This window comes from Haemaphysalis longicornis, unplaced genomic scaffold (genome assembly GCF_048455015.1).
Source record: "Haemaphysalis longicornis isolate Haplotype H1 unplaced genomic scaffold, Haemaphysalis longicornis Haplotype H1 scaffold_7, whole genome shotgun sequence".
Lineage (NCBI taxonomy): Eukaryota > Metazoa > Arthropoda > Arachnida > Ixodida > Ixodidae > Haemaphysalis > Haemaphysalis longicornis.
The window spans coordinates 25,928,309-25,952,584 of NW_027526422.1; the positions used below are offsets into that span (position 1 = coordinate 25,928,309).

At 46.0% G+C, this 24,276-nt stretch overlaps 1 protein-coding gene across 1 annotated transcript in view; it reads left to right on the top strand.

The window, feature by feature from the left end:
• Positions 1 to 1,382: 1,382 nt before the first annotated feature.
• Rev1 (Rev1 DNA directed polymerase) overlaps positions 1,383 to 24,276 on the top strand; it is a 36,419-nt gene continuing 13,525 nt past the window's right edge. Inside the window, exons 1-10 of the mRNA XM_077676355.1 lie at positions 1,383 to 1,639; positions 1,760 to 1,895; positions 2,053 to 2,218; positions 2,311 to 2,843; positions 6,078 to 6,354; positions 12,538 to 12,692; positions 15,215 to 15,334; positions 16,209 to 16,429; positions 18,856 to 18,957; positions 22,940 to 23,113. Of these exons, the coding sequence (XP_077532481.1) occupies positions 1,577 to 1,639; positions 1,760 to 1,895; positions 2,053 to 2,218; positions 2,311 to 2,843; positions 6,078 to 6,354; positions 12,538 to 12,692; positions 15,215 to 15,334; positions 16,209 to 16,429; positions 18,856 to 18,957; positions 22,940 to 23,113 (1,947 nt within the window). The 5' untranslated portion in view covers positions 1,383 to 1,576. The remainder of the gene's footprint in view (positions 1,640 to 1,759; positions 1,896 to 2,052; positions 2,219 to 2,310; positions 2,844 to 6,077; positions 6,355 to 12,537; positions 12,693 to 15,214; positions 15,335 to 16,208; positions 16,430 to 18,855; positions 18,958 to 22,939; positions 23,114 to 24,276) is intronic.

The following is a 24,276-nucleotide window of genomic DNA, read 5'->3' on the forward strand; positions in this document are numbered from 1 at the left end:
AATTGAATCCGATCTGCCGCACTTTACACTTTCAGGCTGCAGAGGTGAGGGGTGGATGACCTACAAACGTACAAAAAGAGAGAGATAGCGAAAGAAAATTAAAAGGAAAACTAGAGAACAAAGGCAATACGAGCTCTGGCGGGGCGTGCGCAAAAAATGAAAGCCAATGATCCTCGTACAGTTTCTCAATGATACCGATGTCGTCCGAAGAAGAGCGCAGTACCTGGGAATATTCGCGTTGCTACAATTTATTAACCCCAGGAACAATGACTAACTTTTTCTTGCGACTCTGAATCCCGACGACTCTCATTTCATGCGGTGGCAAACTGGTTAACCCATCAATGGAAAATGAAGCCGCGATGGTGTGCTTGCTTGCGGTATGCCAACATGCATACAAGGCAACACACAGAAGCACAATTAAAATAAATCAGGTGGAATGCTGGTTTTGCCAAACGCTTCATAAGGCGTACTGCTCGATGAGGTGTTTGAGCACTCTTAATATGGCCACTCATATATTACCGTTAGTATAGGGAACTTTCTTGCAAGTACATGCATATTTATGAGCTATTTCACTCTGTGAAGGTGGGTGCACTGGGTGGCCAGCGCAACTGAAGCGACACAGAATTCTAAACAAGGGTACGAACTCTTCACGGAGAGAGAGAGAGAGAGAGAGAGAGAGAGAGAGAGAGAGAGAGAGAGAGAGAGAGAGAGAGAGAGAGAGAGAGAGAGAGAGAGAGAGAGAGAGAGAGAGAGAAGTTAATTCGGCTGTGAAGGTAGGAGTGGATCCTTATTCCAAGAAGGCATGTGTCGCCGGCGCCGCCGTAGCCCAGGTTACAAGGAGTGCTTGGTCCTCCAGGTGACCGCAGGTCAACAGTATTTTGACCTTGGAAAGTGTGCAAGGAAGTCGACTATCCGTTTGGCGACATCATTCAAGCTCGGTAGATGGCCTGGAATCGGGGTGCAGACGTACTCATTTCGTGGTGGAGAATCGGGGCGCGGCAGAGTTGTACACGTCTCGCGCACTTGCAAATTTCGACGTCCCCGGACCTCGGCGTCTAACGTTGACGGGGGAAAAGTGAAATTCAAAATGGAAAGCGGCAACTTGTGCGCGTAGCCAAATAAACGAAACAAACAAACAAGCAATTGCACGCACACGCACTGCACGCACTGTTAGCGCTATGGAATGCCTCGCGCTTTTGCATCATATTCAGGTTCTTAGTTTTAGCATGGCCCCATTTGCCGGTGAGCACAAAAAATCCACGTAACTATACCCTAGCTATAAACAGAGATTCGCCGTAAAAAGAAGCCCTGCACGAAGTTTCACATTTGGCGCCAAATAGTAGTTCTCGTTCTCCGACTTCAGGCGGCGCAAACGTATCGCTCGCTTCCTGTTTCCTGTTGTACGTAAATTTGGTAAATGAGCGGCATAGAAGGATGGTGATGAACGAGAGGGGATGTCTGACTGCAGGTTGAGGCATGTTCAGCTCAAAAGCACAATCACTGGCCAGTCGCAGGGCCGATTGCTAGCGCGAAACTTGGAGGATGACCGACTGGCCCCGATGAGTGAAACCCGGTGATGGCAGCGATGGGTACACGGTCGAGGCGACGGCGATTCCGACCCACGGGGTTTGAGGAATTCGTAAGTCCCACATTTGTTTACTCGTCAGCGATCTATATTTTAAAGCGTTAGACTGTCCGGAAGTGTCTGCGCTTCTTACCGCATCTCGATATGTCACCTCTCCTGGCTCGTGCATTTCAGGGAGGGTATATGTCCGCAAAAGTTCAGAAGTTGGAGCAGCAGTTCATCAACAGTGCCCACAACGAAGTCGACTCGAGTCAGGAGAGATCAGATGGTATATTCAGCGGAATCAGCGTGTTCGTGAATGGCTACACAGGTAGGCTGCTCGGTCGCCTCACATTTGGGGTCACCGTGGGACGCGGTTCGCTAAAAGAACTCGGCGGGAAAAAAAAGAAAGAAAAAAATCGCATACACTTCGCCGTAAAACCGGTTGGTTTATGAATTATTTTGCTTTTGATGTGCGCTTTTCGCAGACCCTACCGCGGAGGAGATCAAACGGATAATGATGACTCACGGCGGCACATACCAGCATTACTACAAACGCCAGCCCAACTGCTACATGATCGCCACGAATCTCCCGCCAGCCAAGCTAATACATCTGAGGGACTACGTCGTCAAGCCGAGCTGGATTTCTGATAGGTCTGTAAGATTTCTCATGTGTTCGCTTCTTGTGAGTGCTGCTTGACTTTCTGGCCTAATTTTCTTTTTTCATCATTGTCTTGCACTTTCAGCGTCCAGGCTGGCAAGTTGCTTCCTGTCCAAGACTACCTCCTTCATGCACCTGATTTGAAGAATGGCCAGCAGAAGCTCAATGTCATTCGTTATGACAAACCCTCAACCTCCTCTGCAGCGGCACCAGAAGACACGGCTCAAAGCAACCATCAGGACAGCTGGCTCTCCCCCGAAAACAGCCATGATGAAGATGAGTGCGCGGAACATCACAGTGAGAACAGTGCACGCGAGGAACCGAGGAAGCTGAATTCGCAGCGGTACAAAGTGGGGGATCCCAGGTTCCTGGAGGAGTTCTACGGAAGGTCGCGGCTCCACCACATATCGACGGCCAGCATCAAGCTTAGGGACTACATTTCTCAAAAGCGCGCCGCTTGCAATGGCACCTTCAGTGGCATTGAAGAGCTAAAGCAGTACCTGGAATCAAAAAGCTCGCGGGAACAAGTGCCTCTCGGTGGAGATGTGGTCTTGATGCATATTGATATGGACTGCTTTTTTGTGTCGGTTGGCCTCCGTACAAGGCCACACCTGAAAGGTGAGATTGCGTTTGAATGGAAACATCTGCGCTTTTGTGGTGTTTGCCCCTAGTTTGTAACGTGCTGTTCTCCACGTATGGCTTCCCGTTATCCAGCGCTCTGTTTCCACAGAAGTGTTGCATAGGAGGGGGAGGAGGGAATAAGGAGCGTCCTGTTTCCTCCTCCTCCAAGGAGTGTCTCCTCCCCTTGCTCCTCATCTACCCTCACTTCATCACACTTTTAGGCACTTGCACCCGCTGCGGGGCTCAGTGGCTAAGGCGTGCTGCTGAGCATGAACAAGGACGCTGGTTTCATTCCTGGCTGCGGCGGTCGCTTTTCTGGTGGAGGCAAAAAGCAAAAACGCCCGTGTGTACAAGATTTTGGCGGACGTTAGAGATCCCCAGGTGGTCAAAATTAATCCGGAGCCCTCCACTGTGGCAAGCCTCATTGCCTGTGATGCGTCGGCGCGTTAAACCCCACAATCAATCAACCAATCAATTTTTGGGGGGGCTCCCTTGGTTGGGGATGGAGATTGCAAGCAGGCTGGTTGCAGAAAGAATGTGCAACTTTGGTGGCAGCAAGTGCAACTAATTTTGCCGTTAAACCTGATGTATGCCTCGCACCAAGCAAACCTCTCAAAACTTCACCCATTCGTACATCACAGTGTCCTTATAGCCGTAGTTATCATCACTGTGATCTACCTGCTCGTCACTGACTCAGGAAGCAGAATTGTGAATGTAATCTCAGTCCTGCTGTTAGTAAGGTATGATGCCAGTTTATCCTGCTGCTTATGAGAAGCGGTGTGGGGGAGTTGCACGTGAATGATGGGCTTGTCTTATGTGGGGCAGTAATGTATCATTCAGCAGGATGAAAGGTCCTCAAGCAGAAAGAATAATGGATGTGTGCAGGGTTGCCACTGGCAAGCCTGAACAAGCCGAAAGGAGCCAAAAGGAGCCATGAGATTTATTGTGGCACCAAATTTGTAGCGAACGTGAGAAATAAGCAGTAAATCATGCGAGCATATGGGCCTCTGCTTTGAAGATCCGCGTTGCGGGTGTATGTATGAAGCCTGCCATCAAAGGTGTGTGCCATTGGAAAATGAATCTGCCCCATGTAAAAAGCCATCGGCATTCATTGGCGGCAGCCAATATAGAGTGCTGTGTAGCAACACTGTTCTGTTGGAGTATGAAGCCTGTCACGCGAGGTCATAGAGAGAATGAATGCCACGCAAGCATGGAAACGTGCTGCTAGGAAACACCCAGGATTGTCTGCGTGTTGCACTGCAAGTGATAGTGTCTTGGAGCACGTCGTCTGCTACCGGGTGTAACCCAAGCGATGGTCTCCCGCTCATGCGCTGCCACTCACATTCATCTTAGTGAAAAGATTTTCAGTTTTTAAAGACAAATCAATCGTAAGCAATAAAATACCGGAACAGCACTTGGCAGAATAAAGAGCTTGGAATCTAGGCCCTCTTTCTCGATCTTGAAGCCAGCAGTACTTTATGAATAAAACAAAAAATGGTTAAAAGTTCAGTGTATTCGCATGCACATGGAATTATCTGGAATAGGTACTGGTATGGTCAAAGTAATTATTGCACATTCTTTTCCACAGCTTGCTAGGCAAGTTGTTTTTTGTTGAAGCCGCATCCCAAATTAGAAACAACGCAAGCTTCATTTTGCTTCTGAGCTTGTTTTTCTTTTTTATCAAGTTCACAGGAGAATAAACTTGCTTGGAATCAGCATTAGAGACGGGGAGCATCGAGGCCTTCAATGCATCTTGTGCCAGATGCAGGAAAACACATTATTCACTAGTGTCCACAGAAGCTCAAGCATGATGACCAATCAAAGGCATTGGGCACCATCTAGAATTGCCAGATTTGTGATTCCAGCTCAGTGGAGGCTACCTGCATTTGTTGGATTTGTTATTATAGTGTGATTGAGAAAATTTTCAGAAAATGAAATGGCAGCTTCAGTTAATCGTTCTGGATCTTTGTGCAGCTTCAGCACATCCTCCTGGCTCTTCACAGAACTTACACCTTACGCTTCGTCTCAGCATGGTTAATATATTAAGCACAAGTTCGGGCTCCGGTAGTTTGCACTAGAGCGCATAATAGTTTGTACACAGTGCAAACTGTAGTGAACTTCTCTAACTTAGGCAGCGATACTGGTAGTACAGTATGTCTGCGATACTGCTCTTCCATTTACATGGCGATAGTTTGGATGCAGCTACGCATGTGCGGCGAGACACAAGGGAAATGATATCATGTGCATGTTACATCCCCCACAAGTGTAACGGGTCTGGTGGGAACTTGTGCAATGTTTTTTCCATGGCTTGCCTTAACGCCATCCTCTTAAAAACATGGCTGCAAAAGGTAGAGCGGCTCCAACACATGTCGGAAAAAGTGTCCTCGGAGCAGCACTGTCGAAACACCACGCAGGAAGGCTTGGAAGTACTGACTGGTGCTCTTGAATACATGTTGCCATGTACACCAAACTGGGTCAAAAGAATTCAGAAAGGAGCCATAAAGTGTTACTATAATGATTATGTATTATCTTAATTTATTTAGATATTTTATTGTGTACAGTAATCAAACCTCAAGTTTATTGCCTTTCCATGGTGGGCAGCATAGTAACGATTCTCAGTTAGTGTGCGTGGAGGTTCCTAGAGCATGACGACAAATTTTTTTTTTCAACTGGAAGAGAAATGGTGCCTGATTGCAGGACATAATATCTGGATGCACATCAAAGTCTTGGGGGAGTTATCAGGCCTTGTCCACCTGATGGGGAGCAAGTGGGCTGGTTGGTGCTTTAGTAGAATGTGAAAAGCACTAAAAACGGGACGTAAATTTAAGTGGCACACACAGTGCACACAAATGGCTCAAAACACAGTACGGTGTTTGTGCCAGTAATGAGTGCAGTCGTCTTTGTGTCTATTAATAAGTGCACCTATATGACATGGAAACAGTAGCCCAGGCTGAATCATTGAGTTTGGTCTATCCTTGCATTTATCCGCTTTCATCCTGGCTGAGCTCTCACCCTTCAGTGGTTGCATCTGTGCATATGATGGAATGAAAAAAAATACTGGCCTCTTTCCACTGCCAAGTGATCCTCTCCCAAGCTTGTAATCTACTTCCCACGCCCTTGCCCACAGCCACCACTTCTCTGCTTCTTGCATCCCCGTCATTTTGTGCACCTGCCTTCATCTGGGCTCGCTTCATAGGTGGGGGACTGTACAGTTTCGTTTCTCTTGCTCAGGTAAACCGGTAGCCGTGTGCCACGGCAAAACCTCTGCCAGTGCCGCTAAGAGCTCCTCGCAGGCCGGTCCGTCCTGGGCGGACTCTCAAGGGGGGAGTAGTGAGCTGATGTCTCGGTCAGAGGTCGCAAGCTGCAGTTACGAAGCCCGGAAGGCCGGCGTCAAGGGCGGCATGTACCTGGGACAAGCGAGGAAGCTGTGCCCGGGCCTCATGGCCATACCGTACGAGTTCGAGAGCTACGACGAAGTCTCCAGGCTTCTGTACGACATTGTGGCAAGGTGGGCCTCACACTTGTTGCTTTGACTGCACCGGTGTCTGAAAAAAAATTTTTAAATGAAGTACCACTTGTAGTTTGTAGCTGCTGTAGTTTTGTGGTGTATGGCTGTCATTTGTGGTCGGATACCCCCTGTTACAGTCCTTAGCCTGGTTGTTGAGGAACGGTGGAGAAGGGGACCAAGCATTTCCCTTCAATCATTCATGCACGTGATTAACTTTGTTAGGAGCTTTTTGAACGGCTAGACTTTTTAAATTAGAATGAATCTCAACAGTCCATGTGTCTCCTATAGAGAAATACTTGATCATTACAGAAAAGGCAGGCTTTATAATGCGGAAGTGCATAAAACCCTCAACAAGCAGCAGGCCACAGCTTGGAGACGAATTCAAACTGGGATTTACGCAAATCCAGTCTTACATAGCTATTACTACCTACGTATACAAGACGACAAGTGCAAACACTGCAAGCAGAGAGTGGATTTAGAACACATCATCTGGTCCTGCTCCAAAATAGGTAAAACTGATCAGAGAACACTCATTATAAACACTCGAGCAGTGGGAGGCAGCCTTGGTCAGCTCGGAAGCTGACATCCAGCTACAAGTAGTACGGATGACCAAAGCTGCCGCCAGGGACCAAGGACTATTGGCTGATGGCTGAGGGGGAATGGGTGGGGACTCTCACCTCTTCTACTCCCAACCCCTTACTGGGCAACAATAAAAGTTTTTCCTCCTCCTCCACCAATATCACTGGTGTACCGCATTGAGCCACCCTCTCGCCCATGCTGTTTAACGTGGTGACGCAAAATATTGCAGAATGTCGCGAAGTTCTTGTGGCGAACAAACCTTGAAGGAATGTTGCAAACAAACCACTATGTATGCTGATGACATCACTTTCTGGGTTGACCCTCAATGTACCGTGCTCACCATGCGTGATGTAATCGACACAATTCAGCAAGGACTTGATGCTTTTTTTTTTCTTTTTTTTTTATTTACTCATACTGTTGGCCGGTGAGGCCGATACAGGGTGGGGTTACAAAATTCTTACAAAATAAGCACGCACAAAAGCAAACACATACCGTATTTACCCGATTCTAACGCGCACTTTTTTTCCGAAAAAATAGGCCGAAAAATCGCATGCGCATTAGAATCGGATACAAAACCGAAACTGCCGAAACAGCGGAAATTTTGTCCCACCCATCGCCATCGCCATCTCAAGATGGCGCCAAAGCTTTTAGCAACGATTTTTCGGACGCAGCAAGCCTAGGCGCCTAGGCTTTTCTGTCGGAGTTCACACAAATCGTCAAATCATTTCACTTACGCGCTTGATAACAGCAATGGCAGCAGCGGCTCCCACGTGTTCAAAATGAGCGGTCGGCTGAAGCGTGCACCTCTGGAGAAGCTCTCGGGATGGGCGTGCGAGGCGTGGGCCACGATCCGATAGACCATGGTTGAACGTCCATTCAGAAGTGTGGCATCCCGAACGCGCTTGAAGGCACCGAGGCCGAGATGTTGTGGTCAGCGGAGAGCGACGAGGAGTGATATGAGTGAGATTACTTCGGGAATAAATCGCCCATTTCTCCCGCATTCGTTTGTCTGGGTCACAAAGTCCCGTGCGCGTTACAATCGGAGGTGCAAGTTTTTTCGGTTTTTTTGCCAGGAAAATCGGGTGCGCGTTAGAATCGGGTAAATACGGTAATCGTGCATGCCTATATTATTGCACAAACAATGCAAACAAATAATGCCAAACAAACGCAAAAAAATGCAGACAAGCGAATGAGTACAATAAAGAAATCTATACATATACATATACATATACATATACATATACATATACATATACACACACATGTGTGCAACCATTCATTCTGCACTGCTAACAACGTAGATTAGGTCCATTTGTACTTGGGCTCGCAAGAAGGCGGTTCTCAAATTCCGAAGCAGTCCGAGATAGAACGACAGATTCTGGTAATGCGTTCCAGTGACGTATTGTACGTGGAAAAAAAGAATATGCGTAAAGTGTTGATGCGGAGTTGTGGGACCATGAAAGCGCGGCTATTTGTATTTCGCATGTCTCTACCTTGTCTCGGAATTAGGTATTGGGTTGTTTGTATTTTAAAGGCATTCTGGGTAAGTAGAAAGAAAAACTTCAGGCGCGCATGAGTGCGGCGATCTGCTAGTGTTGGCAAGTTAAGAATTTCAAGCATATCTGAGACGGACTCAGTGTATGAGTAATGTGATAATATGAACCGAGCCTTCTTTTTTTGCACTTTTTCAAGCTTATCAATCAAACCTTTGTGATGCGGATCCCAGATGATGCTAGCGTATTCTAATGTTGGCCTGACAATTGGTAGATAGGCAGATAGCTTCACCGATGGGGGTGCCAGTTTTAGTTTTCTACGCAGAAACCGGAGCTTTTTTTTCGGCAGCTGAACAAACATTGACAGGTGTCTTCCCGCAACTGTAATGTGTTCGTCTCCAGAAAAAGACAAAATGCCTCATCATTGGAGGCCTCGACCACCTGCAGGCACAAATACAATTTATGCTGAATGGCCAACCCATCAAGCGGGCTGCCGAAAAGTGGCTCCGGATACTTGGCGTGCCACTCCATGAAGACGGAGCAGCTACAGAGTGGATCTGGCAGATCAAATATGTTTGGAAGCAGCAGCCTCACATCAGTATGAGAGTTTGAGGCCACTTCGGAGGAGCAACAATGCAGGTCCTGCACACACTTATGAGCAACAACGCAGGTCCTGCACACACTTATGCAGGCCGTGCTGACTTCCAAGGCTATGGTGCTACGTGCTCTGCCCTAACGAAGGCACAATATGGCCGATTGGAGACATTACGCCGCGAAAGCCTGAGGCTTATTAGTGGTTTACCTAGGCACCCCCACGCGGAAGAACTCTACCACTATGCCCAGCTAACCCCACTCCTCGCTATTAGAATGGAGAGGATGGCTGCCCCGTCATGGAGAGGATGCGCTGTGTGGATGGCTGCACTATTGTGGCTGAAGGCCATAATAGCGCAGCCATTTGCAGGGGGAGCTCATGCACAACTTTGCTTCTGGTCGTCGCCTTGCTTTCCCTGCAACCGCAACCTGTCAGAGCCCCTTGGGAAGACATCTTGGTTCGTGTGCCAAAGCCTCTCACACCTGCGTGGCCACTGCTGCACGCATTTATCTCCGAGACGGCGCCATCTTCACTGCAGCGGTCCTTAACGAAACAACCCTGTGTGCATCACTGTTGTGTATTGACGGCCAGATGTGCATGTCCCGCACAATTCAGTTTCTTTGTCCACCAAGCCCGTGTCATGCATGCCTCGAAGCAGTTCTTCTCGGTGCGTAGCACATTGAGGCATCTTATGGTGCTGGTGACAACCAGCAATTTACCGCATTCACGGACAGCCATGAAGCTCTTGATCAACTTGGCCAGACCCCATTTGTTGGAACTACACGTGATCTCATAAAGACAATTTGTCGCAGACTGCGGGACGCACACATTACAGTCGTTTGGGTAGACTGGGTACCGGGACACGCAGGCGGGATCTGGAATGAGACCACTTACGCGTGCCCGAACGAGCTTGTTGAACTCCGCTCCCACCCTGCGTTACCCGTCCCATTTGCCTGATACGACCCCGACCCCACAGAAGCCAAGGCTGCAGCCAGGCACGTGTCCGAGCAGTCGCTGCAGAATTAAATCCCACCAGACCCCGCTCCCCTGCCGGTTGGATTGTCCTGCGGCACAGAAGTGCTTTTCTACACAAGGCACGAGCTTGGGCCGTGCTCACCAACGATGTGCTGGCCAAATGGCGTGCCTATATGCCAAAGCGCCACCACCATGCGTCGAGGATCAGCAACCTGTGGCTGCTGTTGCCTGCGCCTCCTGCTCCACGGAAGCCACGCCCAGTGTACACCACATGTTGTGGGAGTGTCCCAACCTCCAAACACTTCGTTTAAAGTGTTGTCCACCCAGAGTCCAGCGGCTTGAAGACTGGACAACGCCGCTGCAACCTGCCAATACACGGCAGAGGCTGCTTTCTCTGTAATAGTTTGCATGCTCCTCAGGCGTCGACCATTGAATGTACTGGGCTGAGTGGAACCACTTACCTGCTTCCATCACATCAATCACCGACACGACTAACTTCAAGACGACCATACATGCGTATCTTTTTTTATATTGCTCCATTTCGTTGTTGTTTGTAAAATGTTTTCATCACTTCTCTCGGAAATGCATTGCCTTGAGAGTAAAGTAAATAAATTAAGTAAGTAATGATTTAATAAATCATAAACCTTTACGCCCCCCCCCCCATTTTTCTCAATACCCCAGCTGACCGACCGTGTCCACCTTTTCTAAAACAAACCTCTGTTATAGTTGTTGTTATTTTAAAAAGTAGTTTATAAATATGCTACATCCCAAACTTGCTAGATTCCAACTTCCTTTTTTTTTAAATTCAACAAGCTTGCTTCATATGAACTCGGAAGTTGCTAAAAACATTTACCAGTCTTCTGTGTAGATTTTTTATGAGGTACTGGGCTGAGCCCTGCTTTAGTCTACTTTTGATGTATATTGATGATTTGCACCATCAAGAAGTCAGGGGTCATGCGTGGTTCTCATACTGAAAAGTTTATCGGAACAAACTTGCGCTCTGCTTATTGCAGAGCACAAGTTTGCTCCGATAAACTTCGATAAACTCGAATACTCGAAGCTTTGATAAACTTCAAAACTTCGAGCTTATTGAATGCTCGATAAAATCAAAACTGCGATAAACTTCAATAAACACCGATGAACTGTAAAAAAACGAACATTGAAGGAGCAGTCAAACAGAATGGCGTACACAGCTAGGAGTTTATGAATTGGATGCTGCAGTGTTTGGCCTGCTTGTACTTGTCTTGGAGCAGAGTCCTTCTAGAAACATCAGATTCAGAACATAGACGACCAGACCAGAACAATAAAAGTTGCCAGGCGCTGGCAACAAAACATAAAGAAACCAGTAACAAAGTGTGTTTTGCTGCAGCACTAATGAATTTCCACATTTTTTAAGTGCAGACCACTTTAGGGGCTCGCCTTGTCGTCGTAGCTCGCTCACTGGAGCCAAGTAGAGCCACACGGCGTTCCGTCATCGTGGCGTAACCCAGAGGCTTCGAAAGCCAAGCGGCTTATATAGTCATAAGTGTTCGAAACTCGTGAACCACTGGTGCTTGTCATAGATCTCCCTGTTGTTTAGCGCAAAGAAAACTGCAGGTATATTTGAGGCAAAATATATGTAATTAACAGGCAGCGTCTGCGTTTATTTAGTGGGGAACGCTTGTTGGGTTGGTTTTTATGATAGTAAGGGGGAAAAAAATAGAATAGCAGTGCAATGCCAGCATGTGCGGAGGGGGGGGGGGCAAGCACAAAAAGAATAGAACTCCTGCTGGCAGAGTTTCAGGCAGAGGGCACGCGAGCACTGGGAAGGTTGGAAATTTGACTTGCATTGGGTGGTAGCAGTGAGCAGATAACGGCGCTACAGCCCATTATAGCGAATCACTTCTCTGCACTTCCGGCAGCTTTCACATTGAGTGGAACGGCTTTAATTTTTTGTCTTAGTTTGCATAAATGTAAATATTGTTGTATTTTTGCTGAGGCTTTAGGACAGTTAATGAAAATGCATTTGATCAGTTTTTCTCTGCACTTAGTGTGCAAGACATACTCCATAATAATGCACGGTAATAATTCAATCTCTGCTGTGCGGGTACGTTTGTTATCGATGACTATGTCAACTGATTGTCTTTAATAACAAAGCTTAACTGGCAGATGCAATACTAACTCTCTAGTCTTCAAGCATATAAATGTTGGGCATGCCAAAACCTGCGGCACCTTGTCAAACAAATAGGGAGGCATCACTTAATTTTCACATGTAGGGAAGAGCTTGTTTTGTAGCTACATTCCCACAACTGTCTCTAACATTGTTTTCATTCAACCAAAATTACCTGGGGCACTATGAATAAAGTTAGCTCCAACATTTTACTTCTTCAGGCTGTGCACATTGAACAAGGCAAACTCTGCAAATTGTCGTTCTTCCGTCAGGAAACCTGCATGTCTTGAATTTATTCGTGCGATATAACTCCTGTACAGCTTGGAATTTTGAAGCACAAATTAAATAAATAGAAATTATGTCCGTGTTCAGTGTTTCTATTTCTATTTTTTCAGCTTCACCCTGGACATAGAAGCTATCAGCTGTGATGAGCTGTATGCCGACGTCACCAAGGTCCTGCGTGAAGCCAGCTGCACACCGACTGAATTTGCTGAGTTTTTACGAAAAAGGATCGAAGAGAGAACCCTCTGTACAGCGTCTGTAGGTTTAGGTAGGTGCAGTGCTATACGCATTTGCTTCATGCCTAGCTACTCAACCTCTCGCAACAGTAGGGGTTGAGTCCAGTCACATTTGGCTTAGTTTGATGAGTGCAGTTTGCATTAATGATTAAGCATTACATTGCACTTATGCTGGCTAGACTCAATTTCAGGGTTCAATGTATAAAACCTCAATCAAAAAGAAATTGAAGTGCATTGCACTTCATCTGACATCTATTAACACAATTGCAGACTTGCTTTTTATCCTTGAAAACAAAAAAGACTTCACAGATTCATAAACACAATCGTTTTAAGGCCTAATTACACTGTATGCGTCATTAAAACTTCTTAAAAATTTGGTTTTGTAATAAAGTTAAAGGACGAATAATGTGTTTCTCTGGCTCAGTCAGCCATTTTGAACTCAAAACTCTCACATGCATCAAAAGTGGAACCCCATCAGTTTTCCTCATCATTTCACTGTAAACATAGCTTGAAGGTTTCAATGCTAGCACTATGCTTGTAGTGCAGTGTGTGTTGTTTGTGCAATCACAGTGCAACATGCATAAAGTGCGGCGGCCGCTTTTCTGATGGAGGCGAAAAGCGAAAACGCCCGTGTGTTCTAGATTTCGGCGCCTGTTAAAGATCCCCAGGTGGCCAAAATTAATCCAGAGCCCTCCACCATGGCACGCCTCATCACCTGTGAAGTGTCGCCACGTTAAACCCTACAATCAGTTAATCAATCAATCATTCAAAATCAATCAACATGTATAAAGTGGTCAGGTTGTGGAAAATTGTCTTGGTGATTACACCCACATTTCTTTCAAGCTGTACAGGCTTCAGGTATAATTTGCCAGCCTATTGCAACCTCAAACTACGACAAGCTCTCTTTTATTGCCTTTTGATGTACCTCTTCATTCATACTCAGTTTTATTATCGTTATTCATCCCTTTTTAATGCTTTTGTTGACAGCTTACAGCTTTCAATAGTTTACTACGGCACTAAGTGCATTTATTTGTCTAAAATTGTAGCTTAGACAAAGTTTAGTTGCATGAATGCTGGGCAGTGCCCATGCAACTTTTTTATGTCGAGTTGAGCAGTTCATGACTTCATAATGAAAACCATTTGTTCTGATGGCATTCATTGTTTATCTTAGATAAACTAAAAACTGAATTACTTTTTATTTGAACTGATCGTACATTTGCTCTCTGCTTTTTCTCAACAACCAAGGATGCCTTGTTATCTGCATGGTTAGTGCTTACATTCACCTGCTTGCGTGCATCTTTCGATTTGTTTGTACACAATGCAAACCATTTCAAGGAAATCGAAAATGAAATGAAGCCTACTGTTTAGTCTTCAGGACCATGTTTTGTAATGTTTGCTAGCTGAGGTATCTGTCCTTTAAAAAGCACGTAATGCGTGAAAGTTCCTGTATGCACTTATACAGTGTGTCACACCGAAAAATACTTGTCAGAAAAAAAAAGATTTTCTCAGCAGACCCGAAGGTCAAATTTTGTGGTCTATTGCGTTTAACACTAAGAACAAGAACAACACTTACCTGCTTATTTATAAAACCGATAAAAGTTATTTTTGCCTGTGAGAAACCCGGGGGCATCTTGGTGATCTTGAATGCCGTTGTAATGTGGCGCCACCTCGGGTATCCAGAACAAAACACGCGATGCCTTGTGAACCTGCGCAAACCGGCATCGCATGTTTTGTTCTGAATACCCTAGGTTGTGCTACACTACAACAGTGGTCAAGATCTCCAAGATGGGCCCCCAGGTTTCCCACAGGCAAAAATAATTTTCAATTGTTTTCTAAATATGCAGGTAAGTGTTATTCTTGTTCTTTATGGCAAACAAAATAGACCATAAAATGCGACCTTTGGGTAAAGTTTGAGCGCAAATGGAGAAGGAGTTTGCTTAGAAAAAATTCTTACAGGCGGGCACTTATCGATTACCCACTTTTTACGTGTTCCTACTGCCTCAGTGGTTGTTCCAAAAAGATGCTTAGGCAAGCTCCACCACTCCCGCACTTCACCCGTCAATATTTGTGATGTCACAAAATGTAGTGCGGGAAATGTAGTGTACAGGGCGCCGATAGCTGTTAGTCTGCTTTTGGCAATTTCTGTGTTAATGAGCCAATGTGCTGCTGCGTGGTATATTTGTATTCAGGACACTCTAGTCTACCAGTATCGGCCAACTTGCTTTTACACTTTGATTGTCATCTTACCTTTAGTGTTCCTTTAATAAGGGTTGATGCACATCTGCCCATCTGCTAATGTAGCAGCATGGCCAATTCTGCTGCTGTAATCGGTTTAGCTTCTACAACTGCCCTGTGTCTCAAGTGATACAGTGTTTCACTGACACTGATTTGTGGTAGCTGCAAACGGACCGTTCCAAACAAGTTGACTTTATTACTGTAAATAGGTATAAATATCTACATTATGTTTATCTTCTTATTTTGTATTAGGCTTGTACATGCTTCTGCGTGTGCTCTAACTGCTACTGCCTGTTCCTTGTCTCTAACTTTCATCAAGGCCCCAACATGCTGGCTGCCAGGGTTGCCAACCGGTTCGCCAAGCCCAACGGCCACCATTTCGTTGACAGCAGCCACCTGCTCAAGTTTTTCGAGGCTGTCAACGTGAAGGACCTGCCAGGTAAGCAGCTCAAAGTGCAAGCTCCGAATTCGCGACGGGCCTTTAGCTCATTGCCTGTTGTGGCACCGCGTGAAATGGCAATGGCTTTAACCCTTTGAGGGTTGAATTTTTTCGCCAAATGCGACCCCCCAGGGTCGATTTTTTCGGATGAATCTGTTTCGAAAAAAATTATCGTAATTTTTTTATGGTGACCATAAAGGGACAAAAAAATCGTTTGTGTTGTTATATATATGTGGTTTATTCATGAGTAATGCAAGAAAAATTCTAAATAAAAATGAGAGAGCAACAGGCTGGTACCTTTTGAGTGAATCAAAATCAGATAGACATCAGTTTCACGGGTGCAAAAAGTGGGAAGCGCCCGGAGGACGATACCAAAACCAGCCGCTGTGCGTGCGGGTGCGCACGGCCGGATGTGGAAGCGATAGACGGTGCACCACCCATACAATACAGAAAAAGGAGAAAAGAGCCTCAGAAGTTTCGCAGGCGACCTTGGTCTGTGGCAGGCAAAAAGCGAGAGGTGCTCAGGCGCCCGGTGGGCGATACCCAGCGCGCCCCCTCGTTAGCGGATGCGCAAGCGATAGCCGACGCGCCGCCGAAGTAAATCATAAAAAAAAATAAAAAAAGGAGTCATTGGCGGAAGACAAAAATTTGACGTATTTCCGAAGTGTGGCAGCACATGCCAAGCAAGGGAAGTTGGCGAAAAAGGCGCGCTTTTTAAAGATACAAGCAATGCCGTACATGTACGTCATTGACCATTTTGAAAGTGTTTGTCGATGCCGTACATGTACGGCCGTGACCCTCAAAGGGTTAAGGGTAAATAAATGACAAATGGGATGATTGATTGCATTGTGGCTTCTTGTTCTTATCCACACAGGTGTGGGCTACCGGCTACAGAGCCAGCTGGCAGAGATGGGTGTTTCAACGTGCAAGCAGCTTCAGGCGGTGTCGATGGAAACACTCAAGGCCAAGTTTGGAATGAAGACGTCCTCGCTCCTGTACAACTATGCCAGAGGCATCGACAGCAGGAGCCTGCAGTTCGACAAGCTGCGCAAGTCCGTGTCCGCTGAGGTCAACTACGGCATTCGCTTCAAGGAGGTGATCATTGCACTTTGCATTTGCAAACATAGAACGATGCACAGAGGGAATTCAAGTCCTGCTGTGTGGAGCAGCGTTAAATTATAAGCGTGTTTGCTGAATATACTTATTTAAGGGGGCACATGGGTCTCTGGGACAGAAAAATTCCCAAAAAAGCATTTTTTTTTTAGGTATCACTTTTCTTTTACTTCTCACAGTTTTTTCTACAAAAATTCCGTACTTGGAACAGTACCAGGTACAGTAGACTCTCGATAAACGGAACTTCAAGGGACCGGAAAAATTAGTTCCATTTAACAGGAACTAATGAACGTTTACTGAGAGAGATGTTCTAAGGTGCAAATTTATGTGCATACACACTTCTAAGGGCATTTCATGGAACTCTAACCACTAGAAAGTGACTGTAGCTGATAGTTTTCAGAAAGCAAGAAAACTACAAGAAGCGTAGGCACAGCATTCACAAAGTTGATTTGGCAACAATGAGTCGCTGTGCACTACAAAATGCGTCAATTATTTTTGTTTGAGTCCTTGCAACTGCATCTTCACGGAGGCTAGAGGCCTCAACTTCACGAGTGCTGACGAGCCACCGAATTTAGAAGACGGCAACGTGGTAATGAAGGACGAATAGCACAACGATGGCACGAACGAGGCGACAGGAGGTGAGCCCTGTAGCCTCGGCGTCTAGAATCGATACCGAACGACTGGAACAAGAACTGCAATGTTGCATTCGTTGCGCTAACACGGCTAACCACTTACGAGACGAGGCTTACGAGGCCAACAAGGCTAAAAAAGCATGGAGGAAGAAAAAACAAAACAAGAATGAAACAGCCGGAACCGTAAAAAGCTGATTCTCATGCCAGTGGATTTCACAAGAAGTTCCATTGTTTACATGGTGATGCGGAAATTTTAGTTCCGATTACCGAGAGTTTATTTACATTATCTGAATACAAAACCAACCAAATTCCAGGCAACTGTTCCGTTTAAGTGGCAATTCCGTTTAAGCGATTTCCATTTATCGAAATTCTACTGTACTTATAAAAGCTATAGAGGCCCAATTTCAACAAAAAAATAACAATTTTTCCATAATTCCCCCTCTTCGCCACGTGTGCTGTCGTGGTGATAGGAAATATTTGAGAGGTACATCCCAGCATTCAGTACAGCTAGGAAGATTATTTCTTTTGCACTTTAAACCTGAATGTTTAAACCATCCAATAAGGGAAGCCGATTTTGCATTTTGTGTTTCAGTAGTTTAATTAGCATTATTTTTAATTGGTTTTCAGGAGTACTTCAAAGCTAAAAGCTAGAATTGATGTAAACTTGTATGTGATTGCAAAACAAAAAACTGCTTCCCACATTTCATTTGCCCCAACTTCTGACATCTATTCATGCTTTTCTGGTCATTTTTTGTTGTATAGCTTTGAATTTTTGATTAACTCGGAAACTAGTTACCTCACATCAAAGCTGATTGGATATTTGAAATCAGCTAAAAAAACTGAACAAGCCCATGAAGTTTCATCTAAATTGATTGTAAAGCAAGAAAAAAGTTTTGAAGACCAACGTGCCCCTTTAAATAACCAGATATATTCCAGTTGCCTGGCAAAAGAAATAAAACTGGAAGTGTTTGTATTCTGATGACTAAGCTTTGGGATCGTATATTACTAGCTGTTGTAATTGTAAAGGCTTCTGTGGAATGTGTCCAGCTATGGCATCTCATCTGCCAAGCCTCTTGTCACGGTGGGTAATTCTAATTCATTGGTACTGGGAATATCTTGGGACCCTTTCGTGTTCATGCCATTACCCCCAGTGCCTCTTTAAGGAGATGGTCCCCCATAGTAGGCCATTTTTTCTGTCATGTTAATAAAATACAGAACAACCTACTGCAGTAAAATGAAGATTTTAATAGATGCTCTTCCACTGTGTTGCTACTGTCTACTGGGTGGCTCATGCTCAGCTTCAGAACTGTGATATAATAGCACGTCACGGCGACAATCCGTGCCGGGCTTGCTTGCGTCAGTGTTGCCATGGCGTGCTATAATATTTCGATTCCGAACCTGAGTGCTGTGGGAATTTTGCAGCACAGCAGTTGAAATTTGTTGTACCCGTTATACCTCGGTGGAACGGGAAGGGTTTCAGTTCATGAGCCCGTTTAATAAAGTCAAGTCCGAAAGATTATTGCTTCAACCACTGGCACCAAATGAGCTTTGGCATTTTTAATGCTTCAGGTGCTCCTGAGGAGCGATGCCATCTTTTATGACACTAAATTCACTCTCTCTGGGTTGTTTTTTTTTCTTGTTGTCGTTAAGGCTTAAGCCTTGCAGATTTATACCAGTATGGCCACGCACAAGAAGCATGCTTCTGAAATAGCGGTAAAGCTGTTCTGTAAATTTGAGTGTAAAAAGAAAATAAATATAACACCTTTTTCCTTCCAGGCTCCTGACATGCTAAAGTTCATTGGCCAGCTGTCGGCAGAAGTTGAGAAGAGACTGACGGAAGCTGGAGTTCAAGGCCGTTCAATTACGCTAAAAATCAAGGTGAGGTTCTGCTCACAATGCTTTTTTTTTTTTACCTAAAGAACATCTACTGATACCTGGTGCAAATTTTGATAGAAGTGCTTGCCTTCATCTTTTTGAATTTACTTTATACCTGGTAGTCTGATAAGAAATATGGGCTGTAACGAAGATTCATTCCTAGACCGTGGGAGACCATGAAATCAGCTCACGAAGTCAGGAGCGCGAAGTCCGCTCTGTCGTGTTCACCGAGAGCAAAAGCGAGAAACGGCTTCTTCTTCGTTTTAAGCGTTCGCGATGCGGCTGCCGTGGGTTGTTGCCACTTGACTATGATGATGATGACGCTCCCGCGTTTCGGCACGTACCCTCTCAAGGCAGGTGGACAGTGCTGCCTACACTCCGGTTGCTCATTCGTGAATGGCGCTGGCGACGGACATCTTCCTTACAGGGCACACAAATGCCCATGCTGTGAAGTAAATATGCTGTGTCAGCGCAAAATTGATGGGGCAATCTGATTGCAGGATTTTTATGAAAGGCGATTGTCTTTCTTGGGCTACTGAAATACGAAAATATTAGTCTGCCTGTATGTATGCGTCTGTCTGTCCCTCGATTCAGCCGCCCGGCCAAATTTGAAAGAATTCTTGAGCAAGATGTTTGTTTAGGCAAAACAGTTACAGTCTAATAAATCTAGAGATATGCTGTATACCGTATTTACTCGAATCTCAGCTGCCGTTGATTCTAGGCTGACCCCCGAAATTTGGAAGGTAAGAAAATAAAAACAGCTTACCCCGAATGTAAGCCGAATGAAAAAAGGTGTTGGCCTGGAACAGAACTGGAACATGCACTTTAATAGGCTTGCGGCGCTCGTTGTAGCATGTTCAATGCTCACTCGTCGTCGTCGTCGTCGATATCCCTGTCCTCTTTTTCACTATCCTCTTCCCACAGCGCACTGTCCTCATTTCCATCCAGCGCGTTCGAGATGCTGCACTTACAAAAGGGCCACACAATTAGCTCAGCTGGAATTTCGTCCCATGCCGCGGCAACCCAGCTCGCCACTTGGCTGGGTGAAACGCACTTGATGTGGCTTTGTTACTACGATGTATTTGTTACTATACTCGGTTACAACTCAAGAACGGCACCACCTCATGTAGTGTATCACTCCGCCAAAGCGCCGGAACCGTGACGTCAGTGCGCGCGCGTTTTGAAAGGGGTTTGCTATGAATGCGTGATATCGTCTGCCTTGTCTCACGCAGTTTGTTTGTCGTCACTGGTGTCGTTTATAAGCATATTAAGTCCAAAAAATCACGGGAACGGCTCACGCCATGTTCAAAATATTCCCAGCAATGCCCTACTTGCGCCGTGCGGAGAAACATCCGACTACGGTGATAAGGCACACCGGCAACTTCCGGTGCCGTTCTTATTAAGTTGTCACCGAGTATATGAGAAAGGCTGATTTTGGTTCACTTAGCGAGTGAGGAAAAAGTCGCACAATTGTTTATAGCCACGTGTACAACAACTCTATTTAGGTCGTCAAACTTTTGGAAAGGTCTAAAGGATGGAGGTGGCGTTGGGCCAGCCCAAATATGGCCAATATTGGATGCAGGAGTGCAAGTGGTCAAGAATTTATAAAATATCTTTTTTTTTTCTGTGGCTGTGGTATAAATGCAATAGAAATGACAAATTTAAGGCAAGTTATCGTTTCGTGCTATTTTTTTCGTGGAGTAAAAATATTATTTTCAAGTAAAAAGAGTTTTGCTAACTCCAAGACGTTCGCAAGTGCGTGAATAGTTTGCAAGCTTCTAATTTTTTTTTTTATTGAAAAAAATGGCGAATATTACTGCCTATGCAGTTAGTTTAAACATGGGATGGCAACAGCGGTACAGCGCGCTGGTGTAGCAGAGAAACCCCAGGCGAATGCAACCCTGCGCCCGCCGAGCGCCCAGCAAGTTGCCGGAGAAGCGCGAGCTTCACAGGACAGGTTTCCCAACCTCCGTCACAGGCCGCTCGTAACTTGTTTCGGTGACTCTCCGCCAGGTGCAAACGTCGTCTGCTCGGAAGTACTTTGAACGGCGGTACCTAGCGCTCTCTGTGATTACGAAGCTAAGGATTTCGCCATGGTGATTTTAAGGGCATAGACTACTTATCTGGACAAAGAAAAATTTGAGTGCAGTTGGCCTTTAACCCAATCTTCGACGAGGGCACCACTCATCCAGCCGTTGTCGTTGGCTCGTATGACGACGTTTTTAGGGAAAACTTCCTTGGCTGGAAGAGCCTTCCGCCTAAAAATGATGTAGGGTGGCAGCTTTCACCCATCTGCTGTGCAACACAACATCATGGTCGTGTGCTGCTTCTCATAGCCTGCAGTTTTGACTTTCACTTGTTTCGAGCCCTTCTCATTCACTGTGTAGGCCACAGGCATGTCAAAATGCATTGGAGTCTGATCGACGTTACTGATCTGGCCCAGTCTGTACTCCTTTTCCAGCCGCTTTTTGCTAACAAAGCACTGGAATGCAACTAGCTTCTCCTCGAAGTCAGGGGGTAGGTTTTGGCACACAGAAGTCCACCGTTGCAGGCTGAACCTGAACAGCTTCATAAAACAAATGACCCAGCCCCTGCTGGCCTTGAATTGAGTCCACGTGGCGTCTTGAATGTTTGCAGTCTCCCTCGCCTTGGCCTGTATCACCTTCGTCGTCACAGGCATTCCACCTTCTCTTTGCTTCCGGATAAAGTCACCGACATCCTTCTCCACTTCGTGGTGTTGACCTCTCTTGGGATTTGTGAAGACCACTCGCTTGACAGCGCAGTTTAAAAGTTCATTCCACTGCTTCCGCCATCGGCTAACGTTCTTCTCATCGACGCCAAAATTGCGCTGTGCTTGGAGGTTTGAAGTTCTCTCGGCCTCCAAAACTGCCTTCCGCTTGAAAGCCACGGAGTAGTGGCACCGCCTGGTGGGCACAATTGTGCCGCGAACATGGGTGCTTCTCAAGTTCACGCAACAACGTAAGTAAGCAAGCACGGAACGCTGAGAGCTGGGTTCACAACATTCGAACAAGCAAAATGGAGCCTGCAAACCTGCAAGCTTCAAGCCTGTGGCTGCAAGATGGCGTTGAGTGTCTGGCGGTGACAGGAAAGTCGCATCCTCAAATCTAGGCCAACCCCCAAATTTCGTAAACGACCTTTTCAAAAAAAGTAATGCCCTGGATTCGAGTAAATACGGTATTTGTCAACATTGCTCAGAAAGAAAAAGTATTAGTATCAGGCTTATTTGAGAAAGAACGGCAATACATAACTGGTGTTTGCAGTGTTCTTTTAATTAAAATTAGACGTGTGCTTTATAGAAAATTTTTTTAAAAATGCATTGAAAAACAATGTTTAGCTACAAAACACAAACAAGGCTGGTGCCTGAGGCTTGCGCTTGTGGCTCAAGCGCCAAGTCCCAACAGTCCCAACAGATTTCCCGCCAGCAACGCAGATGTGGCAATTTGAACTCTGCAAACCTCCAATGGGATGGGAACCAAGACAGGATGGGAACAGCGTGAGAGGTGGGCAGATAACACAGGAGGCGCGGTTACGTGGTAGAAGTGGCAGAAGACCATCCTCTTTCGATGACATTTGCAGCGACGCGAGCAAGTACATGGCCACTTTCTTTAGAAGTCCACCTTAGCTTCTTCAATGTTGTGGCATCTAGAACCATGTGACATGTCAGTTGCTTGGAATAGCCCAGATGCATTCTCCAAACAAGGTTTCTAGCACAGTGTTTTTGGACTGCGCTAAAATTCCAGTTATAGTACGAACTGCCGGATAACACGTTGGTGCTTTTCGAGACTCAATTTTTTGGACTGCTTGATCATTCAAACATCCTCACACCCTCGTCAGGTCGTTAAAGTAGGCTGTCAGTCGTAGCTGTGCTTTACTCCACCTAGAGAGATTTTGTATTTTTTGAAATGTGTAGCAAGTGGCGTAAAAATGCACTCCCACCAAGGCTAGATTGGTCGCGCCCTCGCAGGTGAGGCAGAAAGATGCCCCTGAGAACCCGTCCAAGTACATGGGCCACGGCCTGTGCGACAACCTGGCCAAGTCTTCTCACCTGCTGGCAGCCACCGCGAGCAAGGCGGTCATCTCCAAGGAGTGCTGGAGCCTGGCCATGCAGATGCACCTCGTGGCCTCGGACATCCGAGGGGTGAGTGAGGGGGGGCAGGAAGAGGAGGGAAGCTCGCTCTCACCTTTCCCTCAGTTATGGCATGGACACTGGGAACGGGCTGGAAGGCAAGATGTTGGTGGGAGTGCTGGTGTAGGGGAGCAGAAATTGGTGCCGGGAAATTGTTTTGTGCGTAGAGTATACGTTGTATTCATTGGCAAGGCACGCATGCAGGCAGGCATGCGGGCTCCGCGGGATGTCGGTACTTGTTCATGCTAAGCACATGATTTATGTTGGACGTTCCAAACTCTACCCCATCGAACACAGAGTAATGCCTTGACTCCAATGTGAGTGCGATTAAGAACATCTCTGTTGACACCAACGTTCAGAATCAGGTTGAAACGGAGCAGACAATACGCCGGTGTTTTTTTTTTTTTTTTTTTTTTTTTCTGTGGCATGCGAGCACAGTGGCACAAGTCGCACCATGTTCATGGCGCTTCGGCCATCTCTGTGGCCGTTTCCAGTGTTGCCAAGCAAATAAATTGACAGCTAAACTTTTCAGTAAATACCATCATAATGGTATTGGTATGCAAAAAGAGAAATTCGATATCCACCTGAAACATACCTGCCAACTCTTCCAAATTTTCCTTAAAACGTACGAATTTTGACCCGTCTTCGATTTTGCATATCGGGCCTGAAATTTTACGAATTTTCGAAAAAAAAAGTAGGAGCATCTATCAAAACGACACTGTAGTACCTTGTGTCGCCACGAAAGGGCAATACCTAGTCTTGTTATCACCGTTTGCAGAAGCTGCAATTTCTGTCGTCTTCTCGGGGGTGGGCTACACATTTATATCCAGAATTCGGGGCTACCTCGGCAAGCCTTTTTATAGCACGTTGTTCGGGGGCCAGTTAGGACTTTTGTGTTAGCATCGCTCTTTGTATGACTGCTGCGTCCGATGCAGTACGACCGCGGCAGTTGCTTTGCAGTGCGATGGCGGGCTCAAAGCTGCGACAGTACTACCAAGTGTTTTTGAAATCGTACATGTCAGAATTTGCTTCCCCTGCCCAACGGAGTTTTTGCTCATTACTCTTCAAGGCTGATAGTCTTCACGTATGGTTGTGAAGACGTGACAACGCTTGTCACGAAATGTTAATCCTTTAAAGTGAAAAATTAAAGCATGCCCTCCCCGTTTCGCGGGTTT